General features: G+C 49.1%; 5 protein-coding genes; 1 reads left to right on the top strand and 4 right to left on the bottom strand.

The window, feature by feature from the left end:
• Positions 1-570: 570 nt before the first annotated feature.
• Positions 571-738, bottom strand: CHC_T00007386001 (hypothetical protein). Its single transcript, XM_005710978.1, has one exon. The coding sequence runs from the start codon at positions 736-738 to the stop codon at positions 571-573; it is 168 nt and encodes a 55-aa protein (XP_005711035.1).
• Positions 739-816: 78 nt separating this feature from the next.
• Positions 817-1,725, bottom strand: CHC_T00007385001 (hypothetical protein). The gene has a single exon (XM_005710977.1). It carries the CDS (start codon positions 1,723-1,725, stop codon positions 817-819), a length of 909 nt encoding a protein of 302 aa, XP_005711034.1.
• A 3,049-nt stretch (positions 1,726-4,774) lies between these two features.
• CHC_T00007384001 (hypothetical protein) lies at positions 4,775-5,719 on the top strand. Its single transcript, XM_005710976.1, has one exon. It carries the CDS (start codon positions 4,775-4,777, stop codon positions 5,717-5,719), a length of 945 nt encoding a protein of 314 aa, XP_005711033.1.
• A 45-nt stretch (positions 5,720-5,764) lies between these two features.
• CHC_T00007383001 (hypothetical protein) lies at positions 5,765-7,594 on the bottom strand. XM_005710975.1 is given in 2 exon segments: positions 5,765-5,929; positions 5,930-7,594. 1 exon segment carries the CDS (start codon positions 7,592-7,594, stop codon positions 5,930-5,932), a length of 1,665 nt encoding a protein of 554 aa, XP_005711032.1. The 3' UTR covers positions 5,765-5,929.
• A 55-nt stretch (positions 7,595-7,649) lies between these two features.
• On the bottom strand, positions 7,650-7,838 carry CHC_T00007382001 (hypothetical protein). The gene has a single exon (XM_005710974.1). The coding sequence runs from the start codon at positions 7,836-7,838 to the stop codon at positions 7,650-7,652; it is 189 nt and encodes a 62-aa protein (XP_005711031.1).
• Between the last annotated feature and the right edge of the window lie 13,791 nt (positions 7,839-21,629).

Genomic DNA, 21,629 nt, shown 5'->3' with positions numbered 1-21,629 from the left:
GCTGCGGGGGAAGGGAGGGACGCTGTCGTCCGCGACCAAGACCACGCGCTGCAAGCCTCGCTGCGCGCTGACCGCCAGCGCGAGGCCGCCGAGGCTGCCGCCGAGGCCCAGCGCCACGCACTTGAGGCCCAGGCGGACCGGGAGCGCGCAGAGCAGGAGCACGCGCGGAAGGAGGCCGTGGCTAGCCTTGTGCGCGAGCCCGAGCGCGGCGGCGTGCGCGTCGTGCTCAGACTGCCGGACGGCAGGCGCGTGCAGAGGGCGTTCGACGCGGAGAGGGTCGTCGCGGATGTCGCCAATTGGGTCGTCGCGGAGGGCGGCAGGAAGGACGCGTTTCGCCTCGTCGCGTCATTTCCGAGAAGAGTTTTTGAGGGCGCGGAGCAGGTGTCGCTGCAGGAGGCCGGGTTTGTGCCTTCCGTTACGCTCAACGTGGAGGAGGTGTAGAGGGTTGCAGCGGGAAGAGGAGGCGGGAGCAGTGGGCTGGTGCGGCACCCTGCTGGGGTCATGGGGCTGCCCCGTGCTTACAGTATTTATTGCCTTGCTTTGTGTGTGATTTGCTCTGGTCCATGACGATCATTTGGAGGTACCGCGCCTCAGGTCGGGCCCTGACACGCTTTCAAGCGGTCCGCGACAACGTCTGGCTGCTTTGCTTACCCCTACGTAGTATACCACTTGCTGCTCGCATGTTTTCCTGCCGACAATGTACAGGCTTGTAGGCGGCCGAGAATTTGGGTCTTCCATGGCCACTGAGCTATCCACTTTTTTCTAAGTGAAAAGGGTTCAAAACTCCCTTGTGGTTTGTTTATACTTGGACCCGTCTCAGAATGTCTCCGCTCTGAAGACATAGCGCACGTTGAACGAGCGCGTCAAGGAATCTGTGACTGAGTTTACCTTATCGTGTGAAAAGAATTGAGAGTGGAGTCCAGGAGTTTGCTTCACCTGCGCTCTGTTAGAGAGTCCTCGGTACCGGGAGTCCAGCATAGATTCCATAGCAGCTTCCTTGACAGCTGCAGCAATTTTGGGGGGTCCACAGAAGAAGATCCCCGTCGTTGTCCCGTTCCTCATACTCGATGTGAACTGCGCAAAGATTTCATGCCAGTCCGGAGTACCCAAGGTTTCCGTGCAGAGGGTAGCCCGCTCTTGAAACATGTTTGTATGGTGGTCATGACTTCTCTCCCCATGTTCCACATCTTTTCGCGCTTCCTCCGCGATGTACCGATGAAGTCGTACATACTTGGACCTCCCGACACTTTTTGACAGCTCGTCCATCAACCACTCGTCATCCTGAGTTGTTTTAGTTGTCCATATGAAGTCAATTGATCTCGTGGTTTGGTGATTCCGCTTCACTGTATCAGCGAGAAGAGCCCGCCGCCCAAGAACCCGAAAGTAACGAAAGATAGTGAGCACAAGGAGTAGAGGCCATCCAATGTAAAAGTAGTTTTGGGCAAAATAGCCAATGTCCTTGCCCTTGCCGAGGAAAGCCAAAGTATGCAAAACGACTGGAAGTGCCGAAAGGGGTATCAGTAGCATTACGTCTTCGATAAACAGTCGCCTCTCAGAGGCCAGTTCAGAAACAACTGAGAACAGCAGCAGAACAAGTGAAAATGTACCGAGGACCAAATCGATGCACTTCAATGCTGTAGAATCGAATATATCGGTTCCTCTCGCCTCCCAGTCAACATCCAGAAAAGCTGCGCCTAGGAGGCAAACTGTGAAACGGATTAGCATGACCCATATCACTGCTGTATTGTACAGAGTTGTAGACGAAAGCGAATGGAAAAATTGCATCCAAGTCTGAGTTGGCACAGGAGAAGCATCATGTATTATTTGGCGATTGCGGGAGATTGTAGGATGCTTGAAGATTTCGTGCCGGGCTCCTGTCATCGGTCGCCTCGGTCTGTGCATCCCGTAATCGAAAGTGAGGCCGAGGTCTAAAATGTGGGGATGATTCCAGCTTTCAGATGAGGGTTCATCAGTGATATCTCCTTCATTTTCATGTGCGTTGCAGTCCGTATTGAGAGACGAACTTGAGTCAGTAAGTGCTTGCTGTTCTTGATGACACTGTCGTGATATTATATCCGTTGCTGATTTTGTGATGCTGTTAAAATGGGACGAACGATGTTAGAAAAATTCTCGAACAAAATCGGGCAAACATGGAGTTGTTGTTGCCAGGTACATACCTGCAAAATGGTGTTGCTCCGACGCCATCAGAAATGAGCAATATTTTGTCGTACTGACCAACATGTTGAGCGGACGCTCCGTATGGGCCCCGAACTTTGATATCAAACGAAGATAGCGTATTTGTTGTTTTCGGGTTGAGGCCTTCTTTGCATATCCGATGAAGAGAAGTCGTCCAGTCACCCGCATGCTTGACAAAAAATACAAATTCATCTTCGGAAGGGGCTGATGCCATAGTGAAGGCTGAGAAAAGGTTGGCAAAATTAGGATAATCGAGCGAGAAGGCTTTCGGTTAGCATTCAAGATCGCATGTGTATATTCAGTGGGGAAACATTTCTAAACTTACGGTGCCATTGTGTCTTGCTAATGATTGGTATGCAGAGCTCAGCGTATTGCCCAGCACGGTAGTAGAATGGCCTTGGAAAAGAGATTCGAACTATCGATAGGAAATTTCAGGCAGGGAACAAGAGAGTAGGTCCACGATGCTTTGGTCAGTAAAAATGTTTTTGGCAATGCAAGAAACTGAAAGAATTTCTCCCTCCGGCATGGCGCGTACCGATACCACCGCTGCATGTAACTTTTCTTTGGTTCGAATCAACATGTATGCGAACCGACGCTTGATTCTCGCTCATTTTTCTGGCCAGTTTGTCAAAGAGATAAAGCATCGCTGGCCCCAAAACCCACTTATAGGAATACGGCTTAGCATTATAAAAACCATGCAAGCATATTATAGGGATGAACAAGAGGGAGCCGAACATGTGCACGTGAAGAAAAACTTCAAACCTTCTTCTACGCATATAAGCCATGGAAGTGGCAACAATGAGCCCATATAAAGAAAAAATGACATAACCTGAGACAATGCACCAAGTGTTCTTGCCAAACCCTGGAGCCCATAAGTTCATCCCGGTGGACGCAATGCAATGGCAAACGCCGTGAATAGTGGCAGCAGCAAAGCATGCATAAGCTATAAAAGAATGAAGCTCAGGCATGGCTTCATCAATTGGTAAAATCGTACCTACAACAGTGTTACGGAGGAAGCCAAGAGTCTTTCTTGAAGCGAGTATAAACAGTAGAGCGACATTGAGATTGAGAACTCGGCCAAACCCTCTCCCCACGCAAATGACAATAGAAAGGAAGTCATGTTCTGGCCAATTGAGATATTCATCAACTGCCGGAAAAAAGAAAAGGACGCAGTTTGTGAAAAAGTAGCTCAGAAGGAAAGTGTATTTAGGGCTATAAACTTGAAGTTTGGCATCGAGAGTAGCGATGTATCTGATCCAATCATCATCTTCACGTTTAGGAGCGCTAGCCGGATTCATAGAGAGTAGAATGAAACCTTCTAGATATGGAGTACTCCACCTGCAACTGGGGTCATTGTTTAGAAGGCGCAGGAATTGTGTGTGTGTTCTGGATACTCTTTTAAGGGATCTCGGCAATTCCTGAATTTCTGTGTTTGGTACTCAAGTCGTCGATCAGAGAGGTCAAGGGATACCGGACAATTGGGAACAACGACAGTGACAAGGAAAGAATCGCAAACCGATAGGTTTAAGTCGTTGTTGCAGTGACAATTGCGTGTCTATACAGATGTGAGTACAATGACGTCATGAATCCGAATCGGCGGTCGTGCCGTTGAGAGTTGTACCAGGTCAACTGTCTTGAGATTCTGCATTGAGACACTTTCACTCTTGAAACTCAGTGGGATGTTTCATGAGGGCAATGCACATCTTGATGTACTAGAGTACGGTGTAGACGCGACAAGCAGGTTTACAGGATAGGAGTCGTAGTGACAACGGAAGTGGCACAAAGTTGCCACGACACGACAGATTCGAGTGCCAGTGGCTTGATGCTGTTCAATAATAATGGGGCAATACAGTAACGTAAACTGTGCAATAATTCGGAAATTGTGATTGGCGAATAAAACCTGATACAGTACAGTCGCACGGAAACACGAAGCACTACTGTAATTTACATATACAGTAATCTCTCTTTATAAGAATGAGGACGGGAAAGGACATTATTATTCATGTAAAGAGAATATTCCTATGGCGGCAGTTATGATGCTTGTCCAGCAAGGTTACTGGCCCCTGAAAAGAAGGAATCAATTCTCGTCTGCTTCTGCGTTTGCACTTTGGCAGCTGAGAGATCTCTTTTGATGCACCGAAGGTAGCGTAATTTATTCAAAAATCAGATACCCGGGTCCGACGGTGGTGATGAAGCACCGATGGCGGTCCGAAGCACTGCATATCTGTTATCATAAGTTTTTACCTGTTTCATAGTATGCCTTTGTATGAGGGTTCGATATGATTATGGATCACTTTCTTCATGCAGTTATGCGGTATGCAGTTCAATATCATATACAGGCTGGAATCGCTGCTCCGCAGCCGGTAGCTGACGAACGCATGCAGTAATCGAGAATACAGTATGCAGAAACTGAGCATGCAGTTAGCGAGGATCCACTGTACCACTGTACCCAAGGGTACCGGACAAGTACAGTACACGCTCCGCAATCCTCGAGGTTGTTCTGCTTTCCAGCAACATCCGTCTCGCTCCCTTCGTCGACTGTCAAAGCCTCTCACTGAATGACCAGGGTGCGAGATCCATGCCGAAGCACCAGCAGGCGCCTCCTCCCGAAGACAGCGTCGCCCAGGGAAGTCCAGTGTTGACTGGTGATGGGGACGCGAATAAGTCTTCGCAGAAGCGGCCTCGTGAGCATTCCGTTTCGGCCGTCGCCCAGGGAAGTCCAGTGTTGACTGGTGATGGGGACGCGAACAAGTCTTCGCAGAAGCAGCCTCGTGAGCATTCCGTTTCGGCAATTCCCGCTCCGTCCTTCAGAGACCCTACACACGAGCAAGTCCGCTTTTCCCTCGCACATGCACGATCGAAACTAGCTCTTCTAGTCAACCGTCGCCAGCTCGGAAACCCAGTCCTGCGTTATATTCGCCATGTGCGGTATGAAGTGTCAGACGGCGTCACAGCCGACTTCCTATGCGGCCCGACAACCTGCGTTTTTTTCCTTTCATTGCAATACCATCTGCTCAATCCGCGTTACATCTACTCCAGACTGCGCTCGCTAGGCCGTGCTTTCCGCCTCCGCATTTTGCTCGTTTTAGCAGATGTCCCGGAACACAGACCCCCACTTCATGAACTTACGAAGCTCGGTCTAGTTCATGACCTCACCGTCATTGTTGCTGGTTCTCGGGCGGAGGCTGCGCGATATTTGGAGACGTTTAGGTCTTACGATGCAAAGGGAGCAGAGATTATACAAGAGCGCGTCGCGGGAGATTATGCATCCCGATTGCATGCTGCTCTCGGGTCTGTGCGGGGCATCAGTCGCACCGATGTGTCCACTTTGGCTTTTACATTTGGGAAATTTCGCAACCTTGGCAATGCCACCCAGCAGGAGATTCGTGCCTGTCCAGGTGTAGGGGAGCGCAAAGTGTCTCGCTTATACGCCGCTCTACATCAACCGTTTCGTTCGGATGTACCTTGGATGGGGATAGAGGGAGAAACTGACAGTTTTGAAGAAAACGACGTGGCGACATAGAGGCCTCGATGTGGCATTACATGGCACGCATACGGGACCGTAGGGTTCGCGATGGGGTTGTTATTTATTGGAGTCAGATTCTATTCTACACAATTCCCGGTAAACATTATTCGTTTGTCAAGAAAGTATGTGCAAGTAGTTACTGTGCTTGGAAGAAGGGTGCGTGTAGAGGAGTTGGAAGGTCAAATCTAAATAGGGTAGGAGTTTTCTTCACTGGATATCGCTCTGAGACAGGGGTAAGAAATCATCATGTGCATATTCAATGATTCCAGGTACATCGAGTTCTGGGTGTTCATAGCCTGAAAGGGCCTGCGCCGGAGTATCGTGGAGGAAACAGATAAACATTTCAAGTTTGCATGTTTGCACCAAAGGCGCTGAGCGTTTCAATGCACAAAGTGCACATCGAAGCTGGTATAGCTGCGATTCTCTCTCCTGGACACTCGTCGCCCTCCTATATGATTCGCGCATCAGATGCTTCTCAAAACTCGCAACCTCGGATACATAGAAAGTACGCAGCTGGGAGTTGTGTGTTGCGAGAATACGAATCATGCATTCTAGATAAAACAAGGGAGGATCCACTTGGCCCCAAATAGATATCCCCAAGTGTTTCAACCGCCCTCCCAAGATAGAGAGAACGCCCTTCATGTGTTCCTTTCGTAGCCGAACATTCAAAAAATATAGCTCGTCAAGAACGGGAGCGTGCGGGATTGCTCCTAGAATCACGTCTGAATTCGCTTCAGCGAGGGTAAGAGCAGTGGTCTGGTACAGTTGAGAGCTTGCTTGGTGTGGCTGAGGCCATCTCAACTTGAGGGAGTGCAAAACTTCTACACCCCTAAACAATGTCTGTAGCGAATGTTCTGCTCCTTCATCAACATCTGCTCCAAGAAGGGCAAGGCGGGGGCACACAATTAATGAAGCAATCTGATTTGCATGTAGCCTCTCTGAGGATTCTAAACAAGTCACTTTCAAACGCAACATCATGGCAAGTTGAAATCCGTGGGGAGCAGAGCAAATTCTGACAGCTTGGATTGATCGAAGGTGTACGAGGGCGTTCCGTGGAGGATCTGCGGAAATCGCTACTTCGCGAAGTTGAGGAAGATGTGGAATTGTTTTCCAAAGGGAAGTTTGGCACGTTGCGTGGTAGAGGCAGCTCAATCTCAAAGCAGAGAGAGTTTGAGAATGATTCATCAGCAGCTCCGGCAGGGAATTTCTTTGGCTACGGTTGTTGTTGAAAGGACAAGTGTTTTGGACAAAGTGGGCACACACAAGCTCAAGAGATGAAAGAGCGAGACGAGACAAAGTTCCGACCAGAGATTCCTGAGGCGCGATGCCATAAATGGTAACCTTCAAATCACGGAGTGACGTTGACATCGAAATTGCTCTAAGGACAGCCGGTTCATCGAGAATTTCCGCTCTACGTAAAGAAGGGGCTGCCATGAAGGTAAAGGGATCTGGGTGACTGCCCAGCCTGAAAAGGCCCTTGTAATCATCCTCGACAACTAGTGTTTGAATTTCATCTCCAAAAACCTCCATCCATTGAGCTCCATTCCTATTAAAAAGAGACAGGCAAAGCTTGTGCGAAAGAGTTGAGAGAACAGCTTGGCGTTGGATGTGATTTGTTCGGGCAAAACTCAGAGCTGCATCAGTTTGATGACCGCCAGAGATGTAGGATGCTACTTTGCTCCGTATGTGGGCCGGAAGGATGTCGAACCATATTTTTCGAGGCATACGCGCTCGAAGAACTCTTGTCGTTTTCCGTATTTGCCGGTGCTTAGGAGGGCTTTTCTTTGATGGTCGTATGCATATGGAACGGCCTTTGTTAGACATGGGTGGAAAGACGGGAATGGAACGTCTTCGGGAGCACTCTGTGATCATCAGCTTCGACTAGACAGTTAGTTTTCCGTCTCACGCATAGCAATCTGAGAACTCGTCATTCGAAGTGGGCAAGAACCCCTTCAGAAAAGAAAGTAGCAAGATTGTCGCCTTTTGCAATTGCGTTGATATCAATGCCAGGGATTAGAAAGAGCCCTCGTGTGTTTTGCTCTTCTAGGTTGCCCCGGAAGATGCTATGTACGAAAATAGTTGTGGGTCTAGAAAGAGGAGGCTTGGCGGTATGCATACGGGAGATGTCACCTGAAGATTGCAGAAGGAATCAATGAATGTCCAGATCTGTAATCAGCGACGTTGCGGTGAGAGGAAGGAAGGGAGGGAAGGAGAGAAGGAGAGAGGGGGAGAGGGGGAGAGGGGGAGGTGGGAAGATAGAGAGAGGGAGAGAAACAGGATCAGTTTAGAAACATGACAGCTTTACGTTTCTCGATGTAGAGTGGACATATAAATGGTCAAATGAAGAAGAACTCGCTTTGCTGTACTGACATCAATGCGTCGGCGATCTTTCTCAACGCACGCCCAACTTTAGACCGATGCTTAATAAAAGTCACGTCTGTTGAAATGGTTTTACAGTACTAACCGTCAATGGTTTTGTAAATGGAAACTGTAGTTTATGAAATGCTAGGTGGACTGTTTCTCCAAACGAAAGCGGGGGAATGAAGACGTGCACGTGGCCGCACAATTCATGAGGAAAGCTAGACTATCCATGGTTGGCGTTTCTCTTGTTTTCTTTGCAAAACGAGGCTGTAGAAACACTGAAGATAGCTTGCTGCCGCCGTTGCGGACAGGGGTATTAATATACGATGGTGTTGGCGCAGGGCAGAGCAGAGCAGAGCAGGACAGACGCATCGAGCGTCACAGGGAATGTGTTGTCATTGGGTTCATATGCGAGCCGCAATCGTTTTCCAACAGCCGGGTGCTTCTTTACACATTTAGTACCTGCCGTATTGAACAACAGCATGAACAACAGCAAATTAGCATGTCATCCCATTTTGTTTCTGCTACAGTGAGCGGGCAGATAAACTGACACGGCCAATCGGTTGCATTGCCCATACCGTACACTTGGGTACTGTGTTTAGAAGATCCGGCGGGATCGCTGTCTATGTCGCCATTACAACAGCACATTGAGACAGTTGAGAGATGAGAAAGGGATGTCACTTGAAACGTATCGTGCACTGCTGGGTAGAAAATCCACAATACTGTCATGGGCATTTATTGTACGATTACAGGAACCGTGCCACAGGCGGGGTTACTGGAATGGACCTCTGGTCCATTCCAAACAGGGAACAAGCATAGACCCGTTAACTCCTCCTCCCGAATCAGTTTCGCTGCGTACCATTTTTTAGGGGAGCTTTCATACTGTTCGGAGCTGGTGAGTACCTCGAATATGATCTTGAAATGGTTGATTGGACTAGGATGATTCTGCGTAAATTGTCAAATTAATATTTTGGCACGCCAGATCAAGAGCAAGGGGCGGGAATGTAATTGCTGCCAGAAGGGGTCTTCCCTATGCAGCACTGCCGCTCCCTCATTTCACGATTCGTTGGAACCTGTACGATAACAATAGATCAACAAAAACTTTCTTTCGCGTTTAGCCTCACGGAACTACAGTCGAAAAGTGAAATATAATTCACAATCCACAATGGGGTTACGCTGTTGTCTGCGAAAGAAGAGGAGGAAATTCATCAAAGAATGAGAGGGTATGCTCTCCCAAAACAAACTTAGATGACCGATACAGATGTACCAGTTTCATGATAGGTTTTAGGAACGGATGCAAAAATTTAGCCTCTTCCGCTTTCTCACGTGCGACGAGGTAAAGTGTAAATAAGCCGTATCGTATATGAGGCGTGTTTCAATGTGACCACTCTTAAACCTTCCGTTATGAGGGACAGAAACGGGCATTTGTTTACAATTAAATGTTAGATGACAACAAAGGCCAGCAGTTGAGGAATATTGTTGCCCCAAAAATATCAGTAGCGATTTGCTATATTCATCTTCCTCCTTTGTGACGCCTTGTTCGAAAGGTACCCGCTGTGCGATGTGATTGGTCCTTCGGTAAAGGGGCACTGTTGGAGAAATTTTGACAACCTTCGTGTTTCTCACCGTGGGGGCTCCTCGTTGAACAGTTGTCAATGCAGCTGTTCCTTTTTCACTTGATGACTCCCATCTCTCCCCCCTGCCCGCCTCATGCAAAGTGACATGAGTCCTCAGCCTCGACCTCAAAAAAGACTATCGAGAGCCGGTTTGTGCAACTCCCCCAGGACTTTATGGCGCACTACTCTGCCTAAAACAACTTTTGCAGCACCCCACAGGGAGTTGGAACAAGACAAGAATGTTTTCTACTCTTGTATCCTACGAAGCACTCGTGGCTTTATTCGTCGTACATCACGTGCCACTCAATATCGTACAGAACTTGCAAATTCGTGCTTGTCTTTGTGCGGCGCGGGCTTCCGCATGTCGGCAACGATGCCGAATCAATGCTTTGGACCTCAAGCAGTGATGTGGGGCTTGAGATGCAAGCCGCAGGCCAGTTTCTCCACAAAAGCGGATGCTAACGAGCTACAGTATTCTTCAAAGTCGCTGCGACTTCGTCCAGCAAGGTAGTGTTCTTGGATAGCAATGCATCTTGCGAGTACCTCTTCCTGATCAAAAAAAACTTCATGAGTGTGGCTGGATTCTGTACATAGTGATAGAACGTAGAAACTCTGAGCGTAAAATCTTGTGCACGCGCATGGTACAAGTTTGTATCTCTTTCTCCGCAAACCTGAAACTGACTTGGAACGGATTCCACTGATTAAAGGCAACAAAACGGTGGTCAGAAGCAGATGAGCCAGTAGTGTCGCCGATGTTGATGATTGGGAACCGCATCAGTTTCTAGAGCTGCACGGTTTGTGCGGCATGGACGACAACGCACCCTCTAACAATTAAACTTCAGGGCCATGAACGGGCGTGATGCCCAAGTCTGCGCTGTATCAAGCGTCTTTCGGGACTACTTGATCTTGACATCTACGAAGCAATGCAGGGTTCTGCTGTTGTGGTGATGCCAAATGCTTGCAACAGCCACAGCCGAAAAAACGTGGTTAGCTTTCGCGCTAATGTTCGGACACCATAACTTATGGTGTCCGATGATTTCGACCTGCACGTTATGGACCATAATCCCAGGCGATGATTTCGACCTGCACGTTTTGGTCCATAACGTGCGGGTCCAAATCATCGCCTGGGAGATCCTATAAATAGGTATACAGAGTAAAGTCTCGATATCGTGAACCGAAATGTGGCGCTTCCGAGCAGCCCATTGAGTTTACACGTGTACCCGTTTTACGGGGACAGTAAGGAACACAACGTCACTTTCCTTGACACACCCTCTGGATGTGTCTTAACAGGCGCTTGTTTGCCCGTGTTTGCCCGTGTTTGCCCGTTTTTTGTTGAAGAAATTAAAAAAACATTTTGGACACGTGGGCAGCTGTACAAACTCCTTACACCCTCCCTCTGCAGCTCTGACAATATTTTGTCAGCCATAAATCTAGGGTTATTGTAGAGAGATTACGCAAACAGAATTCTGCAATTCGGCGGCCAGAATTCTGCAATACGTATTACACGTATGAAATCTATTGCAGAATTCTCTAATCGGTCGTGACGATAATTGCAGAAATGTGCCATTCTTGTCACAACCTTTTCTGCAAGGGAAATATCACAACTAGGTGGGGAATTAGTGCCATTTGACTTTATCAGTACGCGAATTCCGGAAAAATAACAACTCAGTGGGGGAAATCCGGAAAAGTAACACATCAGTAGGGGAAACAACCTCTTCATACGCCAAAAACCCTCCGTAACCGAAGTGGTAGGGGAAACGAGTACATGGGGCTCCATCAGTAGGGGAACTGATCCGCTGTGACAAGTTTGATGGGCGAAAACAAATTTAAGCATATCTAGTAGGCGAATGTATTACCTCAGTCATCCTTAAAGAGCTGACGCAGTTCACAGTTGCGAGCCGTATGTCCCTTGAGATGGCACAGGGAGCACGAGTAAGAACGTTTTCGAGCTCCCGGCCCTGCTTCATACCATGAACGCAACCGTTTCCCAGCATTTCGGACCGGTCTCCCGCGGGGTGGAGCAATAGCCACTGGTATATTAATTGAAGATCCTGACAAGACCTGCTCTTGAGCATCGAGTATCACCCTGTCGACATCTGCTTGAATTGGCATTGGAAAGATTACTCCATCGTACTGTTCCTTCCACGCGACTGTCAAGTTTCTCGCCCCAATAAACTTGAACAAATTCATTGAGCAATACTTTTCACATATCACGGCTGTTCCGTGCCAGCACGGAAACATGGAAGCGTTTAAAGAAAAAGCACAGCACGACGGTGGCTCCTGTTCCTCTTTTTTGAGAACCACCCGCCTAGTTTTGTTTCCGTCAACTGCACTGACTACTGTTGCTTCCATATGGTTTGTGCCATCTAAAAACTTGACATGCTTTTGATAGGGCCTACTTCGACGGATCAACATTGCCAAATGTCTCTCAATGTGTGGCGGAACAGGTTTCTCACAATTGAGAGCCACGTTCTGTCGTTTTAAAAATTCCTTTCGCTGCAATTCAAGAACAGTTCGTAACATCGAGTGTGGTTCTACACTTCGAATTTGATTTCGCAGTGATGCACTCATTTGGCTTTCGGCCCCCTGCGAAGTTATAATCAAGTCTTGCAGCCCAGCGTATGCTCGATATAGAGCCGTGTCTGGAAATCGAGATAGATATTCGGAGGTTTTCGATCCATACGTCCGTTTCACCGCGTCCACGGCACTACGTGAGGGAGCGCGCACGGCTTTCTCGTATTGAGCGAGACCTGTCGTTTTTTCCTTCCCCAATGCTTTAGCCATGTTTTTCTTAACATGCAAACGGTCAAGGAATAGTTTCGCATTTTCCATAGTCTTTTCGAAAGAGCAATCAATAGACTTTTCCTGATCGACAATTGTAACTCGACCTGCCACATCAAAGCCTGACACGTTTTTCAGATTCCTGAATACCATAGTCCAAGATTCTTCAGACTCAGTCGCAACCGTGTGCGCAAATAGCAGAGGAACTAAATTGTGGTTGGCATCGTAGACAACAACTTCATAAGTAGTGCCATATGACTGTGGTCCGCACCCTTGACAATGGGCGGCATCAGCTGCTGTCGTTGCCCTCCCGTACCGACAGAAATGACTAGCGATATTGGGAACAAATACGAATCCTGAATAATATCGCCTGCCTTCAACAATATCGGAGCATTGCACAATTCTCTGATCAAACTGTTCTTCTTCTGGAAGGAGTCCACTTTTCTTAAGTTGACGGAATATGAACCTAGCGGCCTTGACGCGAATTTCTCGCATTTCGTCCGCCGAGCAAGTTAATATTTCCACATAGTGACCCAGTTCCCGTAATAACAAGGCAAATACCTCCATAACAAGCCATCTCTTCAAGTCTGTTGGCGGCCATCATGCGTGATAATTCGGTCTTTATGGCACGAAAGTGTCGCAGACCTGGATGGCGGGCGTAAATCTGCTTCGCGTTAACAATTGATACGATAAATTTCGTAGTCACTGACGGGTTTCCTTGAAGTTCTGGAAGAATCATTCGTGCCACTTGTTTTGCGGTATAGGCAGGCGCGCAATTTCCCCCACTATTTTTGTCACTTGAAACAACTTTTCCCAAACATGCAGACAAATGGCCTTTGAACTCCCGCAATCTCCACATTCCAGTTCGTGGGTTTCGTAAAACCGCAATTTTGCTTTGCAATGACGTTCCCGGCACGTTACAGAAACTGTTTCTGCAGTTTGATGAATATTGACACCTCCTTGTATAGATAGAAAGGCTGTATGCGCGCGGCAATACTTTTGGCATTTCCAACTTGAATCCATTTCAAGACCGGTTTCAGGAATTAATTCGACCGCACGTTGCGGATACCAACTTTCAGATGCTCTCCTCTCCTCCGCAAGCGCTTGCCTAGCCTCTTCTCTTATTCTTTCTTTGTAAGAACGCTTGCTGGCTCGTACTCTATTTAACGTTTCCAATTCTGTTGACGATCGGTCGTCGAAGCTTGTCGTTTTTGTTCTGGATATGGTCTTTCGAGGAGTTGATATTTGTTCTTGTATTATATCTCCAGCGAGATCTTGCTGTTTTGTTTCCGAGACAAAAATCACGCTGTCATCGGAACTCTTCTCAGAGTGATCCAAATTGTCGTAGCCATAACTTGGACGATGCTCATCCGATTCACGATTAAATTTTTCTCTCATCGATTCCCCTTCGTCGCTGGGGAAAAAGCTTTCAAAAATGTTATCGAAATCATCTCCGAAGCCTTCAGGAGACGAACATTGTTCTCTGTCACAGTGAAGATCGTCGCCGTTTTCGAAACCAGTAAATGTAATCGTTTCCGGAATGAAACAAGAACTGCCACTTGCGTGGCTCTCAGCGTACTCTTTGCATAGCTCAAAGCACTTCGATATCTTTTGTGTGCAGCGAGTTGCCAACTCAATATTATCAGTACACTGATCACGGTAATTAGTGGGGACCGGACTAATTCTGAACCTGGGTTTTAGAGGCCGTGACTGTGAATAGTCCGGTCCTGACTATTTATGAATCTAGACTATTTACGGTGTGATTCTTAAATAATCGGGACCAGACTATTTTACCAGTGCAAAAATACTCTAGATCAGTTGACAATCTGATGAAAGGACAACTTGTCACGCGATTGGCTCACCGTTGAAATGATTGCGATGCTTCGCGATGATCGCTTGCAGGGGCAAAAACAGTTGCTTCTCCTCCCACTGCCCGTTGACATTCAAGGACATCCCAGTGCGTATCATCGCTTTTCGTGCATATGTCAGACCGGCCTTATCGCGCTGCGCATTGACATCCTGGACTGCTTCAGCGGCCATCTGCAAAAAGAATCTTTTGCCAGGATTTTTCAACTTTCCACTCGCTCCCTCACCACTCCCCATCCATTCTCGTCTTGCCATTAGACCCACTTTATACGCATCCCACCTGCTCCTCCATGCGTCTTTAAGTTTAGATATGACGAACGAATCCGCAGGTTGTACCAGATCAGTGGAGTTCGCGGGAAGCTTCTTCAAGACAGTGTTGATGTCCCGAAGGCATTTAGACACTGCTTCAGTTTCAATGTGCCCCGAGCAGTTGTCAACAAAGAGGGTCCGATTCCGGCCGTAGATGTCCCTCCTGATTGCCCTCGGCTCCGCAAGCCACTCGGCGAACACACGACCATCCATCCGTCCCTTACGACCTGAGCGATAGCAGACACCGGTAACATCGTCCGGTACACCTCATATCGGATAAGAGCAGTTCGGATTCTGGAAAATTAGCATCGGCGCCTCTATCCTTGCATGAACACCACCCGTTACTCTTACCATCATAGTTATCCCTTCATCGCCGGAAGCAACATCTGCATATTTCACAGACTCCTGGCCACGTAATCCAATAGTTCTCCCGTTGTCCATATTAAACAAAAAGTGCGTTTCGTCCGCGTTCTCGACTAAATCTTCAACTAAGTCTCCAGCCATAAACCCTCGCTTCAGAGTCCCAAGATGGTACGCCACATTCTTTTCTATGAACAATTGCTTGTCGGGACTTACGGAAAGGTTGCCAGCCTGGCGTCTTATGACCAAGTCATGGGCAGCCATGAACGTCTGGACCCATCTTACAGTAATTCGTTCGGCGATTGGGGCTCCTCTGACGAGCGTGGTGTGGTTAAAAGAAGCGTCAGGATCTGCCGTTTGGATCAAGCTTTTTGCGGCACAGACTAGGAAGGACGGACTGAGCTTTACATTCATCGAGTGCAGCCGATCAAACTCCCCTTTCAGAGCTACATATAAATCTTTCACCCACTGTTCCCTCTTTCGTCCACGTCCATTAACAGCCTTATTGTTCTTCCGTTTTCGGCCTTGACTCCCCGTTGACGACAGATTACCAAGCCGACGCCCGGGAGCAGATAGACTGATGTACTTGGATCTGTTTTTCCACCAAAAAGAAACCTTTCTGTGGTTAGTTTTGTAGCTGCCCGGGAATATATGAGGGAAATTCCGCAAGGCCATAGCCGGAAGACCGTTTTGCCTTGTTTCATTGGCTTGGGACAGCATCCATTGAATCACAGTTCTGCGCTGGCTGATTGTAGAAACAATCTGCCGTTTTCGGCCTTGGGAGACGATATTGGCTGTGTCGGAGACCAGTAAGGCGCTGGATTGGTGATTAGTTTCGGGCGTGGGGCTCGGGGACAATGGGGGTCGTGCTGCTATCGCAGCCGCCAAGGACCGTTCAATGGGTCCCTGGGTTGGCATTGCGGTTGCTGGAGGTGCTCAGGATGTGAACCACTTGAGGGAAGGGGAAAGATCAGTGGTGAAAGAGAGGGGATCGGTGGTAAATGGAAAGGAAAGGTCGATGTGTCGGTATGGGCTGATGGTGATCACCAAATGTGCGATCAAAACATGTGACCAAAAAATATGGACGGGCAAAATTGCACAGTAAGCAATTCCAGGAATGTGTAAATTCACTCTGTATGATCCGATGGCCACGTACCGTGACACAGGGACCCCTATGTGAAACAGGGAGGCGTAGATGATTACAGTACGGTATCATGAATCTGGGGGTCCTGAACAGTAAATAGTCCGGACCGGACCAATTTTGAACCAAAACTAATTAGGGTATCACGACTAATTACCGTGATCAGGTGTACCACCTTTGTCCGGATGGACCTTGAGGCAGACGCTCAAGTAAGCACGTCGAATATCCGATAATGCGACACTCTTCTCTGTGCTTTCTGGGAAGAAGATCTTCAGAACCGAGGTATTTTTCGGGATCGCACTAATTCTTTGCAGCGTTTCTTCAGTTGCGTTCCCCATTAATCTTAAGCGATGAACGAAGTCGCGATCAGTAGGGGAATGCGAGCGCGTAGCGTTATTCAGAAGTTGTGGGGAGAGGTTGGGATGAGTGGGGGAATTAGACAGCGGCGACAAGATCAGTACGTGAAACCCAAATGTCTGACAAATATAGTTGAGTTTTTGAGGAAAAACCCTACTGATTGTGTCCAATTTCGTATTTCGGCTACCGATTAGACAGTTTTGACATAATTCCCCTACTCGAAGTGTCAAAAAAGCGATGTCGCCTACTGATTCAACACTTTTTTCCCCTTTCGCCAACTGATCGTGAAATCTCCCTTTCTGCAATTGGCAAGCCGTGAGAAATACACGTGCACTGCGTGGGAAATACGTGTACCACTTTTGGCGGGAACTGTATATATGTGTTCTTCTCAATGGTTCGTCCCCTACGACCTTCTGCCGCATTGCGCATCCTCACCGATTTGGTTTTCAGCACCATGGCGGAGGTCATCCATGATGTGGAGGAAGGGGAGGCTGTCGGTACTCATTCTCTCCGGAGCTAACGGACTCGGAGGAGACAATCGACATTACAAGCGGGTCGAAGACGCGTGCGGCGGGGCGCAAAGCAAAGTACACGAGCGAGGACGATCTCGTCATCGTTAAGGAGGTGTGTGCAGCAGGCGCGCATGTAGCGCCGTACGGTGCCGCGCGCAACCGCTTCGAAAAGGCGGCGTGCTGCGCCAACAAAACTGGCGCGCTGTCGTGTGTCGTGTCTGGCAAGAGCATACCAGACAGGTACCGGAAGCTCCAAGAAACATACGATAAGAAGGACAAACGTGAGCGGGCGGCGTCGGGACTTAGTGGAGGTCTGGACGAGCATGATGACATCCTTGCAAGTATGAATGAGGCGCGTGGCGACGCCCACGCGAAGAAGAGCGCCGAAAAGTTGGCGAAAGAGAAAAGGGAAGAGAAGAAGGAGGAATGTGGGAGAAGGCTGGTGCAGATGGCGATGAACCGCCGGGCTGCTCTCGATGAAGGCGGCGCGATGCCGACGCCGATGTCGACGTCGGCGCCGATGCGGAGGCCCCTGTCTCGACGAAAAGGCGCAAGATTGCACCTTCAGGAGGTGATGACCTATGCGCGTTTGCGGCAACGATACGCAGTGCGGACATGGCACGCGTTTAGATTGAGCGCGAGCGCCTAGAGCGCGAGCGTGACCGCCTGAAGGAGGGTAAGGTTGAGCGCGAGCGCGAGCGCGAAGACCGTCGTGAGGACCGCGAAGCACACAGCAGCCTTGAGCTCGAGAAGTTCGAGCTCATGATGGAGATGCTCTCCTCCAAGAAGTAGCCTTGCTGTATTATTTCTGGCTTTAGGCTGTTTGCTAAGCGCTAAAATAAAGGGCAACCGTAGAGAGAGGGAGGCAATGAGCCAGACTTGCCTCCCAATCTCACACACTTCACGCCTTTCTATTTGGAGCATTGGAGCATGGAGTACTATTTATCCTTTGTGCGAGACGTACTCTTCAAGGGACGGGGGCAGACAGTTGAAATACTGCGAAATCGGGTTCGGATGTACGCAGTTCCGAAAGTTCGTCAGAAGTATGCTCGCAAGATACATGGCGCCCACAGCCGCCTCACGAACCCTCAGCTTCCTTTTAAAATCCACTGCGGTCCAGTACTGCTTGACCTCCTTGCACAGCCACTCCACCGAGACCCTTGACAGCGCCATAGCCTTATTGAAGGCCCTCTGGATGTCGCTCAGATGCGAGCCCTAAAACGGTACCTCCATGAACGCCCGTGCGTTGTACCCGGCGTCGCCGTACAGGCAATACTGGTGCCCATCGACAGACAGAAGCTGCTCCAGTGACTCATCGAGGCCACTTCTACTGTACATCGTCCAATCGTGGCGACGCCCCTCCATGGGGGCATAGGCATGCAAAATAAGGCCACATGGGCTTGTAACCGCTTGAAATTTCAGCCCGTGTTTGCGCTTGTGCCCATTGTAGGCAACTTGTTGAAGAGAGGCGTCGCCACTGGGTCGCGCGATCGCAATCACCGTCCCGTCGATGAAGCCCACGCAATTATCGAGCGCATGGCTCTTATCACTCACCGCCGCCGCCCAAGCTGGGGCTTTGGCTTCAATGAGCTCTGCGCTCATGTCCTCAGTAATGAGGTGCATACGGGCGTCTAGGAAGAACTCCAAGCCCTCCCAGAATATTTCCGAGAGCTGGGACGCGTGCTTTCCAAACAACAACTCCACATCTGTCCAACGAGCAGGGCTTGCCAGCCTACGCAAAACGACGCATGTCGCTAAAAGCGGGGAAACCGCATAACAGTTTCTTTTTGTCTGGGTCACCTGGATCGGCCACGCAAGAATAGACGTCAAGCGATGCACGGCCTCTTTCCGAAACCGGAAAAGGGATAGGCACGAGGCGTCCGGCAGAGAATCAAAAAGGACATGGAATTCAGTGAACGAGATCGAGAGGGTGCGGCGTGCGTAGCGAGAGCGCTCCCTCTTGTGCTGCGCATAGCGTTGCGCGACGTGGAGAAGCGCACTTGACGAGGCCAGAGCCGAGCCTCGATCTGTACCCCGCTTGTGCACGGCGGCAGTCAACACCGCACGCCACATAGTCGCGCGCCGCGCGGCCACGCGCGAAGTGTGATCTCGCAATCGACCGCTCATGGCTTGTGTCGCTGCCTAAAACCTGCGTCCCTTGACCAAGAAGGCGATCCTGTGCTCAGGAGTGCATACCGTTTCGCTTTGGCGGTTGCATACTGTTTCGAAATTGCCTCTATACTATTTCTCATGGCTATTCCAGAATTCTAGATTGTTCGGTGTGGCGTAAACTACAATTCTGCAATTCAATTAAAGAATTCTGCAATCGGGAATTCTGCAATGGGCTTACACTTCTTCGTCACTTCTTCGTCATAACTATTGCAGAATTCTCCTATCGTAAACCTTAAAGTATACAACGCGGCGTTACAAGGTCGTCTCGCTGATCCTCTACTCTCAAGCCTCACCCTACCGCCGCCGTCGTAAATATGCAGTCATTGTCCTGCGCAAGAAAAGCGCTTTCAATAGTAGTCATGTGCATACTGCACTCAATAACCTCCCCTCTCACGCTTCTCCGTACTGACTGTTTTGCTACAACACTTTCGCCACTCCATCACTCCCACATCATAATGCCACAACAACGCCACAAATGATTTCTCTCACCGCCGCCGTCGCAGTCTTGCCCTTAAGGCAATGCTGGGGACATCACTTCTTATCTATTGTTTAGGTCTCCACTGCGAAATCTCATAATTCCCGAGGCCCCGGTTATCGCTCAAACCAAAGGATATGCGTCGTTTTTAGAAATTTTCGAAGGCAAATCGCATGTTTAGCGATAATGAGTTCGCCATAGCCTATCGGATGCAGAGGGAAACATTTGAGAAGCTCTTACAATTAGTTTATAATCGTCTAACGAAGAACGAAGAGATGCCGAAGCGCGCTGGACGCGAGCTTGTGTCCCCTGAGGCTCGCGTAGGAATTTTACTTCGCGTTATGGGCGGTGAGTCCGTATACGGGTGCATGGCACATTTTGAAGTAGGGAGGAGTACAGTATATCAAGTGTTGAAGAGACACGCGATGTACTGAATAGTGCTGTAAGTTTACCCAGGCTGCCGGAAGATTTTGAGGGTTTGAAGAAGTCTTCAGACGAGTTCCAAACTTCTCGGACCCCTCCAAACCCTTTGTGGTATAACTACCTTCGTCCCGACCACTCGGAAACGAGGGGGGTTAGAGGTAAGGGAGCGCGCGCCGCTGGGTAACCCACGCGCGAACGCAGACCGTACGGATGGACTCGAAAAGAGGGAAGGCTCACGTGGCCGGTGACGCGCAGCCGGTCGGTAGTGTTAGATCCGGACGGCCGGACACGGGTTAGAAGCCTGAGACTAAAAGGGAAACCGGAACGGGATAGCAATTAGCCGTAAAGGGAGGAGAGGCGAGTCTGCCTCCCGTTTACTGGAACGGGGCAGGTGCCCCCGGTCTTAACCCCTAAGTGGGACGCCAGGACACCTGTCCCGCTACAGTAGCTGTTACTCACTGTATACCAGCTACTGTGCTAAATTGGCTAACTTGTGCCATTAACTACTAATTACAAATTACTTACCGTTCCGATCGTACACGTGTAACCAGCGGGTACCACTGTACTCCGCACCGGCCGTGTGCCGTAAATATAACTCCTTACAGTTCTTCTCGCGCTTACAGCCCATCGTACTGTATCCCGGGGCGGCAGCTGTGGTGCGATTGCCTTCCCGCCGTTGTACTACACCCTTTACCTGGGTGTGTGGGTGCCTTAGACGGAATTGCAATCAAGATCAAGAAGCCAGCGGCGCATGAGCACCCCGCCACTTACTATTGCAGAAAAGGATTCTATGCGCTCCCAGTCCAAGCAGTTGTGGACTCGAACTATCGCTTTTTAGATTGCTCAGCTATATGCAGGGGTTCTACGCATGACTCTCTTGCTCACGCCGTGTCCGCTTTGCGGAGATATTTGGACGAGGGGAATTTGATGGTGCCATTTTGGGTCGCGAGCGACGAAGCGTTTGTTTGTTCTAACTATTTAATTGTCCCGATTTCTGGCTCGCGTGCTACAGATGTCGAGGATGCGTTCAATTTTTATCATTCTTCACTACGCATGCACGTTGAGGAGGCGTTCGGCGTTTTAGTGAAGAAATTCAAGATTTTGAAGATGCTTGAATTCTCTGTTTCAGATTCCGCGAAGGTGATTAATTTGGCGATGAAACTGCACAATTTTTGCGTAGATCATGGGCAAAAGATCGCCAGTAGGGCATCAATCAATACGGAAAGGGTTCTTGAAGAGCACAGCATGATGACTGAAACAAGGAAATGGTACAGCGAGGGGAAGCATGCATATGTCGCTCTGGCGGGGCGAGTCGAGGCTAGCAATAATATGGATGCTATGCAGAAGAGGAATCTTTTGGTTTCCATCATTCGCGATGGGCGATTCGTCAGACCTGCGGCGGGGGAGCTTCCAGTTCCAGAATTTTTTATGCAATTCGTCTAGCTAACATCTCCTTTTGTTTGTGTTTTCTTTTTTTCAGTTGCCTCACTTCTTGGTTAGAAGTGAGGGGTGGTGGTGGGACTTTTTTGTGCGA

Source organism: Chondrus crispus, genomic scaffold, assembly GCF_000350225.1.
Source record: "Chondrus crispus Stackhouse genomic scaffold, scaffold_71, whole genome shotgun sequence".
Taxonomy (NCBI): Eukaryota; Rhodophyta; class Florideophyceae; order Gigartinales; family Gigartinaceae; genus Chondrus; species Chondrus crispus.
Note: the sequence above shows the minus strand (reverse complement) of the source record. Positions and strands in the feature narration are given on the sequence as shown.

Excerpts from the sequence above, each read along its gene's own strand:
- CHC_T00007382001 (XM_005710974.1), bottom strand. The coding sequence starts at position 7,838 with ATGCATACCGCCAAGCCTCCTCTTTCTAGACCCACAACTATTTTCGTA.
- CHC_T00007383001 (XM_005710975.1), bottom strand. The coding sequence starts at position 7,594 with ATGATCACAGAGTGCTCCCGAAGACGTTCCATTCCCGTCTTTCCACCC.
- CHC_T00007385001 (XM_005710977.1), bottom strand. The coding sequence starts at position 1,725 with ATGCTAATCCGTTTCACAGTTTGCCTCCTAGGCGCAGCTTTTCTGGAT.
- CHC_T00007386001 (XM_005710978.1), bottom strand. The coding sequence starts at position 738 with ATGGAAGACCCAAATTCTCGGCCGCCTACAAGCCTGTACATTGTCGGC.
- CHC_T00007384001 (XM_005710976.1), top strand. The coding sequence starts at position 4,775 with ATGCCGAAGCACCAGCAGGCGCCTCCTCCCGAAGACAGCGTCGCCCAG.